General features: G+C 38.6%; 1 protein-coding gene across 4 annotated transcripts; it reads right to left on the bottom strand.

Annotated features, from left to right (window-relative positions):
* On the bottom strand, window positions 1-14,978 carry LOC110020738 (aspartic proteinase-like protein 2). 4 transcript variants are annotated; one of them, XM_020718938.1, is made up of 12 exons: window positions 14,641-14,978; window positions 14,415-14,535; window positions 13,822-14,249; window positions 13,569-13,725; window positions 12,375-12,454; window positions 12,205-12,301; window positions 11,996-12,068; window positions 11,633-11,839; window positions 1,283-1,407; window positions 1,009-1,107; window positions 816-910; window positions 1-585 (listed from the first exon to the last, which is right to left on the bottom strand). In XM_020718938.1, the coding sequence occupies exons 1-12, from the start codon at window positions 14,931-14,933 to the stop codon at window positions 414-416; spliced, it is 1,947 nt and encodes a 648-aa protein (XP_020574597.1). In that variant the 5' UTR covers window positions 14,934-14,978; the 3' UTR covers window positions 1-413. The 4 variants fall into 4 exon arrangements, with proteins under 4 accessions (XP_020574597.1, XP_020574600.1, XP_020574598.1 ...); XM_020718941.1 differs by lacking the exons at window positions 1-585; window positions 816-910 and having other exon boundaries at window positions 1,064-1,133; window positions 14,641-14,977; XM_020718939.1 differs by lacking the exons at window positions 1-585; window positions 816-910; window positions 1,009-1,107; window positions 1,283-1,407 and adding an exon at window positions 2,359-2,641.
* Window positions 14,979-15,277: the final 299 nt, after the last annotated feature.

The raw sequence follows: 15,277 nt of genomic DNA, 5'->3' as shown, positions 1-15,277 counted from the left end.
GACATGTAAATACATAGGAATTAAGTGGAATGTATGTAACACTTACTATAATTTTTTAACATTTCCAATCTACCATGAAACTCTGGCAATATTTCACAAGACTGGCAGCGCAACTCCAGAATCAACGAAGGGCAGGTGCTTCTCTAAACTTCGAACTCCTCGCCATTTGAGGAACTGTAGCGAAAATTTGTTTCCAGGGCCATTTTTATGGGTAAAAATTAGGTTGGAATATTCTTATCATTTTTTTTTTTTTTGTAATAATGGATCTCAAAATCATTAAATCTGTTTTGAGAAGAATCCAATATAAATTTTGAATGATTGATTTATATTGCACTTATCTCAAAGTAAATCTACAGTTTTGAGATTCATCTAATTAAAATTAATCATGATATCATGATCCAAAGTTTTTTCATTTATAATGGTTGTAACTCTTGCTCCGGAAAAGCAGCTTCCACATGCCTGTAGGATCCAGGCCCCACTGGTTTTCGTCTCCAGAAGTACCATACCACCAGAATTGAAAATGAGATCACCATAACAATAGCTACACCTACTACAAGTCCAAGTAGATGCACTTGCCCCCATGACCTATAAAATTTTATTGCATATGTAGTCAGGCATTAGGTTAAAAAGTTAAAATTTCAAAAAGTTCCGTTGAAAACCAAATTGAATTCCACAACAACAGAGCAGCATGAGATGAATCGTTTTTTAGTTTTTGACAATCCTAAGGCTATTTATGTGGTTAACTGCAGACTAATCTATATCATTTCAAATAAGAAACAGAAGATGAGCAAGTTAAAAAAAAAAGAGATTATTACCTTCTTGGAGGTTCAATGTCATATTCAACCAAACTATAATTTCCAAAATTTGAAGGAAATTGAAGGCGGTGTTCAGTTAAACGTGCGATTATACCCTATAGCCAATATAATAGAACTTTCAATTAGAACCAAGTAACTTGCAAAAGATGAACTGATGAAGATGTTTCTTATAAGAGCTTGTTGAAAGATTTACCATTGCTGCTTTTATTGAAATAAAGCCAGATTTTGATGGAAAAATGGCGCATCTTATCAATGTACCATTTCCTTTGCTCATAAAGCTCATCAAATGAACCTGCCATGTGCTCATTCTTTAGCAATCTACATGATTAAATTTGATAAATTTTTGTTTCAGTGGCATCTCAACACAGAAAAGCTTGTTTTTTAAACCTTTGTCAAATATAATAGGCATATGAATTATGTGAACATTAGCTCCATAAAAATTGAAGTTATGACAAGGCTTTACTCACTTGAGAAACATCGACCTCCAGTTCATGCGCAATCAGCTCTTTAAAGTCTTTTATATGAGGTTCGAGATCCGAATATTCAACACTCAAAGAGATATCAAAGTTTATAACTCCAACCTGATATTGGCCTAAAAAAAGAGACATTTGTTTTACCAATAAATAAGAAAAAGCTTGCCTCAAAAAGCTTCCAAAAGAGAATGGTTATATCAGAAGTTACCTTGTCGTCATCCTTAACCTTATCCCAACTACTTGGATTAGATTTATGCATCCATATCTATTCATTTATATTGAGCTCATTTATGTCTAGGCATTTTCCCTACTAATCATTTCAGATTGGAGTAAACTCCTCTTCTTGTGACAGCACCTCCTATCACGTTAAACTACCTAAAATCTATATTTAAATTCTTTATTTTTAATAGATGTTGCCCCCTTTGTCTCTCCATCCTTGCAAGTTTTACTGTATATTTATCTCAACATTCTTATTTTTGTCATGCTTGGTTATTCACAACTTCTATGGTCCAACTCTCAGATTCATAAATTGGTAGGGTGAAAAAAAATAAATATGAAAAAAAAATCATAGTGCCAAAATAAATGGTAATTTCTAATGAGCAAAGGCTATTCACTTAAAAAAAAAAAAAAAAGCAAAAACATAAAATCAAACTATCCAAAGAACAAGAATAAAAGAAAGGCAAAAGATACTACAATTTGCATGCCAAAGGGTACACGAACAAGAACAGCTTAAATGTTTTTTTTTTTGTTAGCACAATTGCTCTTTAAGGATAAAAAAGAAGGGGCATCTACATACATACCACCCAATTCTATGTATTTACATATCTAACACCTAAACTTTACCTTTTTACATTTATACCTGTAATAATATGAAAACTGTACTTAAATGATAAATTATAAATAATAATAATAATAATAAATAGATAAATAAAAAATAAAATGCTTTGCGTGTGCATGACACCTTTAAGCTCTCACTACCCGTGGAAAGTAAAGATGAGAATTATCTCCTCGTGTGCTCTTATTCGAACTGAACGAGAGAGGCAAAAGAGGGACAGGGAGAAGGAGACGAAGCTTGTGTGAGAAAAAAGAAGAAGCAGCATAAGAAGAAAGGCAAGAAGCGGCACACATGAGCTTACCTTCAAGTCAAGCATTCGAGCAGCTCAAATCAAGTTGGTGAGCAGCCAAGCGGCACACGGGAGATGCTCAACCAAGTACCTATTCGCTTGAGCGGCTCGTTGAAGTTCTTTTGCATACAAAGACACACGATCATGTGCGTCTCAATTGTTCCAAGGTCAGACGTGAGCGTGAGCGACCGGAAGGGAAGAAATTGAGCCTTTCTCGTGCGTCCATCTCCTGTGCAAGGGAGAAGTCGAAGCTTCATGTACCATAACCGAGCATAAGAGAAGGAAGGGCTCGTGCGATTTTTTTTGCATCTAGAGGAGCTCAATTGAGTTTTATAAGCTTGTAATAGTTTTCCCTATGGGGCTATTTGGCAAAAAATGACATTTAAGTTATTAGGATTTAGTAAATCTAGTAAATTTGGATTTACTAAATATTGTGAATAGTTTAAACCCGAAAAACTATTTGGTAACGGATTTACTAAATCTTGTAAATCCAACATAATTGTTTGGTAAGTAGAACAAACCGAATAGCTCTTCCTCTAAAACCCATAAATCCACCGATTCGTGGTATTTAGTAAATTTGGGATTTACGGCCAAAATCCGTGAAATCGATAGTCCAAATCCTAGGGCAGGGAAAATAAACCCAAGAAAATTGCTAACCAGATAAAAAGAAATTATACTCTAATAAAACTAATGAAATCCTAAAAAGCTAGCATACCATAGCTTTCAACATCAAAAGCATAAATTTCTAAAGCACACTACAGATAATGATAATGACGTTCCCTCCTGCAATTTACGAACCGGAGCCAAAATCAGCAAACAAATTGCAAGTATTAGCTGGAAAAACCGAATTTATGGCTAATTTGATTAACACCAAAACAAACAAACTAGATACAAGGGATAATTTACAATTTGAGAGATAGATCGTCTCTTCAAAAATCCTAGATGCCACTAGAAACAAAAAGAAAAAAAAAGGAAAGAAACTACATGAATCAAAACATATCCCAACCCATGCGTGATTGGCCCCACACATTCAAAAATACCACCCAAGCCCCTTCATTCCTCTCTTCGCGTACATGATTATTATCTCGACGAGCCCCACCAAGGGGCTGGACTCTCCCAAGCAGTCGGTTGGGTCGCGACCGGTCCCTCTTGGATCGACACATAACAATACTCTTCTCCGAAAGAAGATCTTGTCCTCAAGGTAGCATGGTAGAAACTACTTATAGTTCACTTCATAAGCCTCCCACGTTGCTTCATAATCTGGCAAATTTTTTCACTTTATCAACACCTCCTTTGCCATAGTCATTCTTTCGTGCACCCCTTTTACCTCCAAAGATTCCAAAACCATCTCTATGTCCTCTGTCAACATCGATGGCAGTGAAGACAATGGTGTATGGTCTCAAATAGAAAGCCTCGGTTGTGATACATTAAATACTAGATGCAATGATGATGATGGCGGTAATCTCAGACGATGTCACTACCCCAATACGTGTCACAAGCTCATGGAGTCCAAAATGTTGTGGGAAAAGACTAGCTCTTACTCTTGGCCAATGTCTTCTGTCGGTAAGATCTCGACTTCAAATAAACCTATCTCCGGGTTCAATATGTAGCTCCCTCTTCATGATTTGTTGGTTCTTCAGTAGATGATGTCCCTTGATATCTGCTAATATCATATCCCTCTCCTCATAGTAATGGTCTACAGTGGATATTGGTGTAGTGCTATGCCCATATTGTATTAAGTGAGGTGAATCCCTCCCATACAAAAAACATGAAAAGAGTGGTATGAGCTCTAGTAAGGTATGAATAGTTGTACCAATACCCACCAAGCAATCCATCTTGCCCAAAGCTTCAACTTATCTGATACAAATCAACTCAAGTACGTCTCCACACTCCTGTTGACCACCTCTGGATGGTCATTTGTTTGGGTATGGTATGATGTACACTACTTTAGGATTGTTTCTGTAATCTGAATAATTCCTTCCAGAAATGGTTGACGAATACCTTGTCCGTGTCTAATGAATTCTGGAACACCATGCAAACAAACCACTTCCCATATGAACACAGTAACAACTGAGATAGCAATGTAAGCGTGTCGTAATGGAATGAAATGTGCATACTTACTCAGATGATCTACTACCACAAATATTATGGTAAACCCCTATGATCATGACAACCCCTCTATAAAATCTATCGTCACTTACACACAGACATCCTCATGTAAATAGTTAGGGGTTGCAATAACCCTCTTGGTGTCATAGTCAAATACTTGCGCTGTTAGTACACATCACATCTTGACACTATGTCCTTTACATCTTTGTGCATCCCCACCAAATATAACTCTGTCGACAGTCAATTGTATGCCTTCTGTACTGCTGAGTATCTCCCAATGACACTATCGTGAAACTCCTGCAACAGTTTGGGAATGTACCACAATGCCCACGTTAACACGAATCGTCCTTGATAGAGTAGTTATTATCCTCTCAATACATATCCTAGAGGACTGTTTGGATCCCGTAACAACTCTGCCTTGGTCTTCCTCAGCCCTTCATTCTGTCCACACTCCTAACTCAGGGCTTCCTAATCTTAAGACCAGAGGTACTTATAAAGTTGTCAACTGGAGCTCCTCTACCTTCCTTGATAGTGCATACAAAGCCTTATTCTCCACTCTAGGGCGATACTAGATCTCAAAATCATATCCAAGTAACTTGGATAGCCACCTCTGATGCACTTCAATTACTTAATTCACTCCAACAAATATTTTAAGTTCTTCTAACCTGCCCTGACTATACAATGTTTCCCTAACAGATAAAGATGCCACATTCGAATGGCCAAGACAATAAACATCAATTCCCACTCACATAAAGACATGAGCCTCGTTAAGGCAGTGAGAACCTGGTTGAAATAGGCAATATGTCGTTGGTCCTGCATGAGTACTGCCCCCAATCTACATCTAGACACATTTGTTTCTACCATAAATGATCTACTTAAGCTTGGAAGTGCTAATATCGGAAAGTTGGTCATGGCTCTCTTTAGTTGTTCGAGGGCTTGTGTCGCTACTTCCAATTACTTGAAACTATCTTTCTTCAGTTTCTCCGTCAATGACCATGCAATGGTGTCATGCCCTCTCACGAATTTCTATTAGTACTCAGTGAGACCTAAGAACCCTCCCAACTTCTTCAAGTACCTTGGCAAAGCCAGTCCAACATAGCCTCAATCCTAGACTAGTTTGTTGCTATAGCTTTGCCCTAGTCACCACATGCCCTAAAAACTCCACCTATTACTGAGCAAATGAGCATTTCTTCAAGTTGGCACAATTGGTGTCCTCTCATCGTCTCTAATACTATCCTCAGGTGTCTCATATGTTATGCCTCCATACGATCGTAGAACATGATATCATTAAAAAATAACTCATTAAAAAATAACGGGATGAACTTCATAAGGTAAGCCTGAAAACCCCTAATCATGAGAGATTGAAATGTAGTCAGGAGCATTGGTAAGGCTGAATGGCATCACCAAAAACTCGTAATGTCCTTCATAAGTCTTGAACGATGTCTTATGCACACCAGCTTGATTCATCATGATATGATGGTGTTCCGACTTCAGATCGATCTTCAAGAAGATGATTGTTCCATAAAGTTCATCTAACAACTCATCAATCACCAGAATAAAAAACTTGTTTAGAACAATTTCCTTGCTCAAACCTCAGTAGTCCACACAAAATATCCAGTTATTATCCATTTTCTTTGCTAATAAAATTGGACTGCAAAAGAGGCTCACACTGGACTTGATAATCCCACCTTCAAACATCTCCCGGATCAACCGCTCAATCTCATTCTTTTGAATCTAAGAATCCCTGCATGGTATGACACCAATAGAAGGAACGCTTTTCTTCAACGTAATGACATGCCCGTGCTCCCTTTGTGGCGGTAGCATGCTAGGCTGCTGAAAGATTTCGATAAACTGCTGCAAAAGCTGTTGAACACACTCGAGAAACTCTACTGACAGTGGAACCTAAATCACTTCTTTACTCTATAAATCCAGGAAATAGCCTAACCCTATTCCCCGTATCATCTAAACCATGGTTTTGAGTGAAGTCATCGTTCTACACAAGCTAGCACCCCCTCCACACCACATTCCTTCGCATCCACCCTAATCTTCAAAGTTAGAGATTTCCAATCCACCTCCGTTTCTCCGATCTTCTGTAGTCACTTCATTCCCAGAAAAACATTAGTGCTTCTGAAATCTAAGGGAAGGAAATCATCCAACACATGTAGGCCCTACAATGTCAACACCAATCCCTTGCAAATTTCTTGACTTTTCTCCACCTTCCATGTCCCCATCATGACCACAAAGCTTCGCATATCTACCAACTTCAACCTCTACTGGTTCGTGATCTCATTCGAGATGAAGTTATAAGTGACCACACTATCCACCAACACCACTACGGCTGCTACTGATTTCCCCACCCCACCTGAAAAATAGCCAATTTAGCCAAGCTGGATCGAGAACAGGCCGGCCCCCATAGCCCCAAGTTAGTCTCCCTGGGTTGAGGAGTCTTCAACCTCGTTCTTCGAAGCTTATGGCTTCTTGTAGTACTGTGTCAGGTCAGCGACGTTTGCGTGACTGATACATTGTAGCCCCATGGCAGGTCGATCTTGTAGATGTTCTCGTTCCAAAGCACATTTTGGTAGAATAGGTATTCGGCTACCTTTGAAAGACAGGTATTCTCATAGCACAAGTATCGAGTCATTCCAGAGATAACCTATTTCTTCCACTCCTCGTAATCGATTGAGTGCAGCTGAGGAGCTAGTAGGGGAGGAGGGATCAATTTGGGGGGTGAAATTTGTGGCAGGCTGCACCTCTCTCACCAGCACCCACTCAGGAGAGACCACTTTGTTACTGATAGAACCTGGATCACATTGAAGAATTTTTGCCTCCTCCTGTCTGGACATCTGACAAGGGGTACAATGCAGAACAAGAAACAACCTCTGAATAACTCCATGTGATATTTCTGAGATGACACAAAATGACCCCACTTTTATCATGTTGGACCTCCCTCTGTAAGGGTAGCTCAGAAAGGGGTCTATACATCTGAAAAGCCTACAATGCTTTGATCTATGATGGCCCTATATTTATGATCGGCTTGTCAAACTCATACCCCTTTTGGACATCCCAAGTTAGTCCGACCGATGTTCCTGTCATCGCCTATGAAACAGTAGTTCGAGGTACCACCACTTCATACTCTGCATGATTGTTCATTATATCAACATCGCTAACTTCCTGAATGGCTACTGTTACCTCAGCTGAAATCACTATATTGGGGTCAACTGGAATTGATGACTTGTCTTCCTTATTGGCAAATAATTGTGGATCCTCTTTGAAGATAACATCTTTTCCAGATCGTCGTTTATCTCTTCAATTGAAAGCTGGTCCTTTTTTATGTCCTCACCGTCTTCAGTGCCTACAGTCTCTTTACCTAACTTTTCAGTGGCGCCCTGCTCGATGAAGTAGATCACTCTCCTGGTTGTGCACTCTGCTTCAACATGTCCAAATTCGAGGCACTTGCCAGATTTTCCGGCTGTAACAGACTTGTGGATCAGTTTCACTAGATAGTAACAAGGGGGGTTGCTCAGTGCTGCAGTCTCTCCACTTCAAAAGCTAGGATCTGTAATTTTTTGTGGTAGTAAGTTGGTAAGAACAAGCGCAGTGTTTCCCGCTTCATCTTCACATATTCTCATTCCCTCTTCGACCTTTTAGATCACGGTCAAGCATAGCCTCCCATTGGATTTTATCTTCCATGTTCGTAATCTACCACAAAAGCCGGTGGATCTCTCATCGTGTCTTCTCCCGTGAAGTTCGGGTATGTCTCTCAATGGTGACATGACTAAAGATTAAGAAATAGGAAAGAAAAATTTTGTTGGGGTTAGGTTTTAGGTTGTGGAAAGGATATTTGATGGTAGCAAAGAAAGTTGTAGTTTATGGCGGATGCTAGGAAGTCCTATGATAGAACTAGGGTTGAGCTAGCTCTATTACCAAATAATATCAAAGAAAAATCCAAACCACGACTCAAAATTGCAACTATTATTACGGAACGCCACAAGGTTACAATGACCACTCTTCAACAGGAAATAACATAGCACAAGTAAATCACAAACAACAATGAGGACTATTGAAATTAAGAAAAATGCAATAAAATAAAACGAAAACAACCCTCAACAATGGGTACGACAGGCGAGGATGGAACAACGATGTTGTCGGTCGCGGGAAAAGGCGGAGAAAGCTGGTGGCTGCTTTGAGGAGTCAGTCAGGAGACCTGAAAGTGTTGGAGAGGATCGACAGCCTGTTGGAAAGGAACCAAAGGGGACAGCAAGGTTGGCGGGCTATTGGGAGGGCCGGCTAGGGTCAAGGAGAAGCTGGAAGGGCTACTAGTAGGTGGTTGCTGAAGAAGACAAAGGAAAAGAACAAGGCTGACAACAGTGGAAGAGGACGTGCGGTGGCTGAACGGGAGCAGAAAGGTGGCTGAACAAAAGCAGGAAGTTGGTTGACTGCAATGGAAGAGGGGGTTATGGTGGCTAGATTCTAACTCTTCGAGATGGTCACCACCTAAAACAGGGACAGTCAGAGCACTTGCCTTCAGATACATATCTTGAAGGAAACAAAGCCGACAGCGGTAATTTGAATTCAGAAATCACTTAACTGAAAAAAATTGAGAAACTCAAAACATACCACCTCTTATTTATAATGGGCTTAAGATTTATTTTAGGCAATGTTTTAAAATAAGAAAGAGAATAAAAATAATAATAATTCATGATTTAGGCAATGTTTATAAATGAAAGAATTCAGAATAGACAAAGGCTAATAAAAATAATAGAAATTCAACATTAGCAGGTCCTAGGAAGGAAAGATGGGAAAATGAAATGGAAAAGGAAAGGATACTTCTTCAAAAATACCCCTCAATTGTTCCCATAATAGCTTAAATCTCTTCAAATATTCCAAGACAGTCCCCATCTGAGTCAAGATAAAGAATTGCTCTTATAGATCTCCTTCTCGCATGACTTGGAAACATTCCAACAAGAGATCCTTAAATCCCTCCCACAAGCAAATCGGGTATCTAACCTCCCTCCACTGAAACCATGCTAGGGCTTTCCCCTCCAAATATAACCCCGCCACCATAATCTTCTTCTCCTCATTTAGTTTATTCAACATGAAATATCACTCCACTCGGTACACCCACCCATGTGCGGTTTCACCCTCGAAATCGTCATTTTCAACTTCCCAACCAAAGCATCTCCAACCCAACTTAATTTCCCTTTGGTGTTTCACCCCATTTATCTAGGGTGAAACTCCCTCCTTCGATCATAGCAATACTCCATCATAGTTTCTCTCCTTCCATCTTCATGCTCCTTCATACCCCTTGTATAACCCCTTCTTCATGTTTTTGCCCAACCACCTCCATCTAATCAAAGCCCTAGGAGGGTTTCTTGATGTTGAATGCTTTCCTCTTCAAGATACTCTCATTTGTTCTCTTTCTCTTTCGATTTAGTCAAAGATTCTCTATTCAACCCTTGGTTAAGGTTTGCAAATTGATATGCGGCAGATTCTTGAATTGCTCAAAAAGCCTCCTCATCTCCTCCAAGCTCTCGAATTGGTTTTCAATAGAGGAAAACCTTTCGTTTAGAGCTTAGAAGCTTTCCTCTACCCCGAATTTAAATTGTCTTACTTTTTTTTCCAATCAATCCTTCAAAACATCCACTTTCTTTGTTGTCATCTCTGCAAGCACCTGCTCTGATACCAATTTGAAACGAACCAGAGCAAAAATCAACAAAAGAATTGCAAATATTAGGTGGGAAAACCCAAATTAGGACTAACTTGATTAATACCAAACAGACAAACGAGATACAAGGGATGATCTATAATTTGAGAGGCAGATCATCTCCTCACAAGCCTTAAACACCGCTAGGAGTAAAAAAACAAAAAGAAAAAAACTGAAGGAATCAAACCCTATCCCATAAAACACCCCCAAAACACATTCAAACTTTTCCCATAAACACATTCAAACTTTCCCCAAATCCCCCCTAAATTGCTCTCCTCGCATACGTGATTATTGGCTTGACAAGCCCCACCCGGAGGCTCGACTCTTCCCAGATAGTCGATCGGCTTGGCTGGGCTGGGCCGGCTGGTCCCTCCCGGACCGGCGTTACAACATGCCTTTCCTTTATAAGTTTTCTGACTAGTAGTTATTCAAAACAAGATTCCCAAAAAAGAGATGGTTATTAATTTGCCTCTCAGATTACTAATTATATATTAGGCAGCAACATCATTCAAAGAAAAAAATAATAAATTTTTTCTTATAGTCTTATAGCCATTAATCGTTATCATAAATATCAAGAGCAATCTTTGGAAGTTGAGATGCATTACCCCAACAGTGCAGTCAATCTCTTAAAACATCTTGGTTAAAATCCAACAACAACTTTGATAAGTTCACTACTTGTAGTTTAAGTGTTTATATAATCCAACCGGGGATCTTGCACACGGTTCACATTGTAGGAAGCAAATTCTCTCATCTGCGTAATAACATAAATTGCAGAAAATTTGCGGAGTTGGAAAGCCTATAAACAAGCGACTCAAAATGAACAAACTATCAGATAGCCAACACAAAATGCTAAGCATGAATGTTAAGGTCAAATATTTTAAGCAGAGCTTGAGAAGGAACTCTATCTAGATAAAAATTATTGACAATCTAAGTTAGGAACGTTGTATCAATCAAGTTTGAAACATCAAACGTAGCTAGGGCAAGACATACATTTTGGTCCACATTATGCATGATCAAAGTTGGATGGATTAAAACAAACAACCATTTTTCATTTCATTAGCACAATGGATTAATTCAGCTTTTCAGCAAAAACATATAAAGGGGAAATTTGCATACATACCACACAATTCTTAATGTATTTATATATCTAACACCTAATGTTTGGTATTTACATAAATAACACATTCAATATATACATGTAAATGTACAAATTATAATATAAAAAGTTAGTATTAGTGGTATCTTTGTTGTGACGTTAAAGATTTGAGTATTAAACAAGAAAAAATTAAAGCTTAGGAGACACGTAAATACATAAGAATTGTGTGGTGTGCATGTGAATCCCCAATAATAATGATAATAATAATAATAATAATAATAAACAATCAACATGACTGTAGACAATCATACCTGGCAAGCTATAATTCTGGGGTTGACTAGGAGACAATGTTGGTGAGGAAATTTCAAAAGTATGGCTGTTTTCAAAAGCCAAAGGTGCTGGTGAAGGGGCACCATTGAACTGAAGTCTCTTCCATAACTCGGAACAATTTGTTTTCCAAAAACCAATTCTTTCATTTCGACGGTCATAAATCACAAGAGTATTGCGTGCAATTATTCCTTTTAATTTGAAGTTTCCATAGAAGAGAGTCAAGTGACATGAGGATTGAACAAACAAGACCAGAAACTTGGTCAGAGGTCAGATAAATTTTGATAATAGCAGGAATCCCCAAGAGTATTTTCAAAAGCAATTATTGCCGTTTTGTCATTACATACCTCCCAAAAGAGTGGTAAGATCATTCCCGTTTTGAAAAACTCCCAAGCAATAAGCACCGTGAACCTTAGAATGCTTTACATATAATTGAAATTAGTAAAAGCCGTATAAATCTACCAGCTTATAGACAAGACCAAAATAATGGAAGAATGAATCATGGAAGATTCATAATTATAGAAGAAATATATATATCAGTGTATTATCATCCTACCCGGAACAAGTAATTCTCAGGATAGAGTTTTAATTTTTGACCATCACCAAAGAGCATGTCAACTTCAGGAAAGAATTTTGAGAGTTGGGAAACATCACTGTATAAGTGCACATCATAATTAATGCTAATTTCAACATATGAAATAACTGTTCTTAAATAAATATTAATACCTTCCAGCACCAAAGAAACAAATATCTCTGTAATTTGGATCTGGACCTGGAATTTGTTTGAGAAGTATTTTATCCTTAATCTACAAGAAATAAAATACAAGTTTATCAAAATTCTCATAGAGAATCTTGAATACTTAACAATGGCAAAAGAATATAAAGTCAACTTATTTCTGTAACTTTGTTCAAGGAATCTAACTGAAAATATAGGAAGCTTGCTTAGTAAGCAAATAAAATTCAAGTAAATACCCAACTAATCCACATCTAAAATGCACAAATAGGAAAACTTTTAAGTCTTGTAGAGTTTGAAGATATTAATTTATAACAGACATATATGATTTTGGTAATAGCATTATCTCCGTGTGCTTTTGTATGCTTACAAGAACATTTTTAGAAGTACAAATTTTAATCTCTCTCTTACCATCAAAGAATTACAAATTCTATGGAACAACAATAAGAAAAAAAAAAAAGATTAAGATGAGGCACGTGATGTAAAATAAAAATTTCAAAAATAAGTTAAAAACCAGGAGAGAGAACGAAATTTCACAAAGGAAAATAAAAGAAATAAATACGTCCCGTGACATTTGTTTACTCACAAATAATGCATTATGTGTCAAGAACTACCAAAACAAACCAAAATAGACTCAATTTTGAATCTAATGAAAATCAAATGCTGAAGATAACAACGGTTAAAGAATAGCCCCATGACATTTTTACAACCACCAAGGAAGAATGTGTATGTACTATTAGCATTCTACTAGGCTGTTTTAGTGAATCAACCTATACATTACTAAAAAAAATTAAAAACATCACATGGGACGTATTAAAAGTGTGTAATAGTAATGAACATAAAATAAAAAACATAAAAGAATCAAACTTTCCATTTAGCAATAATAATAAAACGAAAAAGAATATCAATGAATATCTGAGATTATTGATAGCTGGGGATGGATATTAGCTAAACTAATAACTAGGTACTAGGTACTAACTATGAGGCATCACTGAAAGGATCTATCGCTCACTGGTGAGAGAAGAAGGTTATTTGTCCAAAGTCACAAACTCAAGCAAAAAGTTTGCGACTAATAACTCATCATCCTAATAAAAATGCAGGGAATTAAATTGTTCAAATGTTCAAGCAGAGTTCCTTTAGTTCAAAAAGTATCCAATTTACTATTTATAAGTGGCAAGAAAACTTACAGAATCTCTAAATGCGATAAAAGCTTCTTTAGGAAGGTAGGCAAATGTTGTTCCGCTATCCAAGACAGTTCCATGCTTGCCATCAAAGACATTTGGACTTAAATCCAGTTTCTTACCCGAAATGAGCATCCCTTTCAGCTCAATATTGTAATATGGACTGTTGAAATCCCAAAGCTAGAGTAATTGTGTAAGATGCATAAAATAAATTTAAGATATTTTTAGCCATTTTTTCAACTGTCTATGACAAGCATACCTCCGAATAGGATCAGAGCGCGCAAACACCACATCAGGCGGAAGTGGAATCCCACCAAGGACGATTGCACCCCCACCAATGTCCATGCCACCATAGCACAGAGAGAAGGAATCACTTATCACACCCTTTTGAACAAGCTGGTCCATGATGCTAAGCTGGCCACGACCTAAGCCCATTATTCCATCAGCATGTTGGTTGAAAAGATCACCGGTTTCCGAGGTTTCACAGCCAAACACAGCTCTTTGCGGTTCAAGATCACTTTCGATTCCAAACGATACCAAATCCTCACCAAGAAGTCCACTGCTTGAGCTCATCTCAGCGTACTGCCTCTCATAAGTGCACTGTTTGTCACCAACATCACAGGTGCAAGCCGTATTGCATCTTACTGGCTCGTATGTGCTTGACATATCGGGTTGAAACCTTGGATCCTAGAAAACCATCACGATCACAAATAACACTCTTCAATTTATATTTTTTTTAGAAACTCGGAACCCTAAACGGCTGATTCTAGTTTCATCGGCGCCGACATCAAATAATACATCTGATATTGCTGTAATAGAGAATGGAGAGAGATCATAAACTAAGCAGCGTACCTGATGGTTGCCGCACTGCTCACAGGAAGAGCAAGGAACATAAGTGACGGTGCTCCCGGTATCCACAATTAGGGCAAATTCTTGAGGAGGAGTGCCGATCATTAACCTGGTCGTATAATACCTGGAAATATCAAATACATCCGAAATGTTTATCATCCTTCCGATCTGAAACACTTAAAAGACTGGAGGCGGTAACAAGACAAACAGCAGAAATCAAACGCGTTACCCGTTGGTGAGAAGATCATCGTAGAGCCTCATGCGCGCGTTGGCCAGAGGAGAAGACTTCCCCTGCAGTTCACGGCGGTGGGAATGAATAGGAAACGAGCGCCGCGTGGTGTTGAGAGGAGAGAAGAAAAGGGGAAGCACCATCGCAGCCGGAGTTCCAGCGATGGAGCCGGGGGAGATTTGACTTTCCGATTCTCCATACGCCGCTTCTGCGGCGACGGGAAGGAGAAAAAGAGAGGCGAGGAGTAGCGATACGGCGAAGGCCATTTTTTCAATTTCTTTGCTCGCCTCCATCTCTCTCAGTTTACAGCCGATGCCGGCGGAGTTGTTTATATCATGCTTGCGGTTTCTCCCTCATCCCGCCACTGCCAACGAGATTGTAGTTTGTAGCCGACAGTGTGGCGTCGACGATTTATAGTTGTTAGTTTCTCCATGTCCATTATTTTAGGTGTAGTTTGCCGCGCCGGGTCGGGTGTTGTGTGCCGGTGTCAACGAGCGGAATGGCTACACGGACAGCTACATGCTGAACTTCGGGTTTTCGGATTTGGATTTCTCAGATTCAGTTCTGGTAAACGTGCTTCCCACATTTGATTTTATCAGCAGTAGTTTATTTCAATGGTCAAGGTTTGGAATTTACA

This window comes from Phalaenopsis equestris, unplaced genomic scaffold (assembly GCF_001263595.1).
Source record: "Phalaenopsis equestris unplaced genomic scaffold, ASM126359v1 Scaffold000107, whole genome shotgun sequence".
NCBI lineage: Eukaryota > Viridiplantae > Streptophyta > Magnoliopsida > Asparagales > Orchidaceae > Phalaenopsis > Phalaenopsis equestris.
The sequence above is the reverse complement of the archived record's forward strand: the minus strand, read 5'-3'. Positions and strand labels throughout refer to the sequence as shown.

Excerpts from the sequence above, each read along its gene's own strand:
- LOC110020738 (XM_020718938.1), bottom strand. The coding sequence starts at position 14,933 with ATGGAGGCGAGCAAAGAAATTGAAAAAATGGCCTTCGCCGTATCGCTA. Across the intron at positions 911-1,008 it reads TTTCAATAAAAGCAGCAATG|GGTATAATCGCACGTTTAAC; the intron begins GTAAATCTTTCA and ends TATTGGCTATAG. Across the intron at positions 586-815 it reads GACATTGAACCTCCAAGAAG|GTCATGGGGGCAAGTGCATC; the intron begins GTAATAATCTCT and ends AAAATTTTATAG.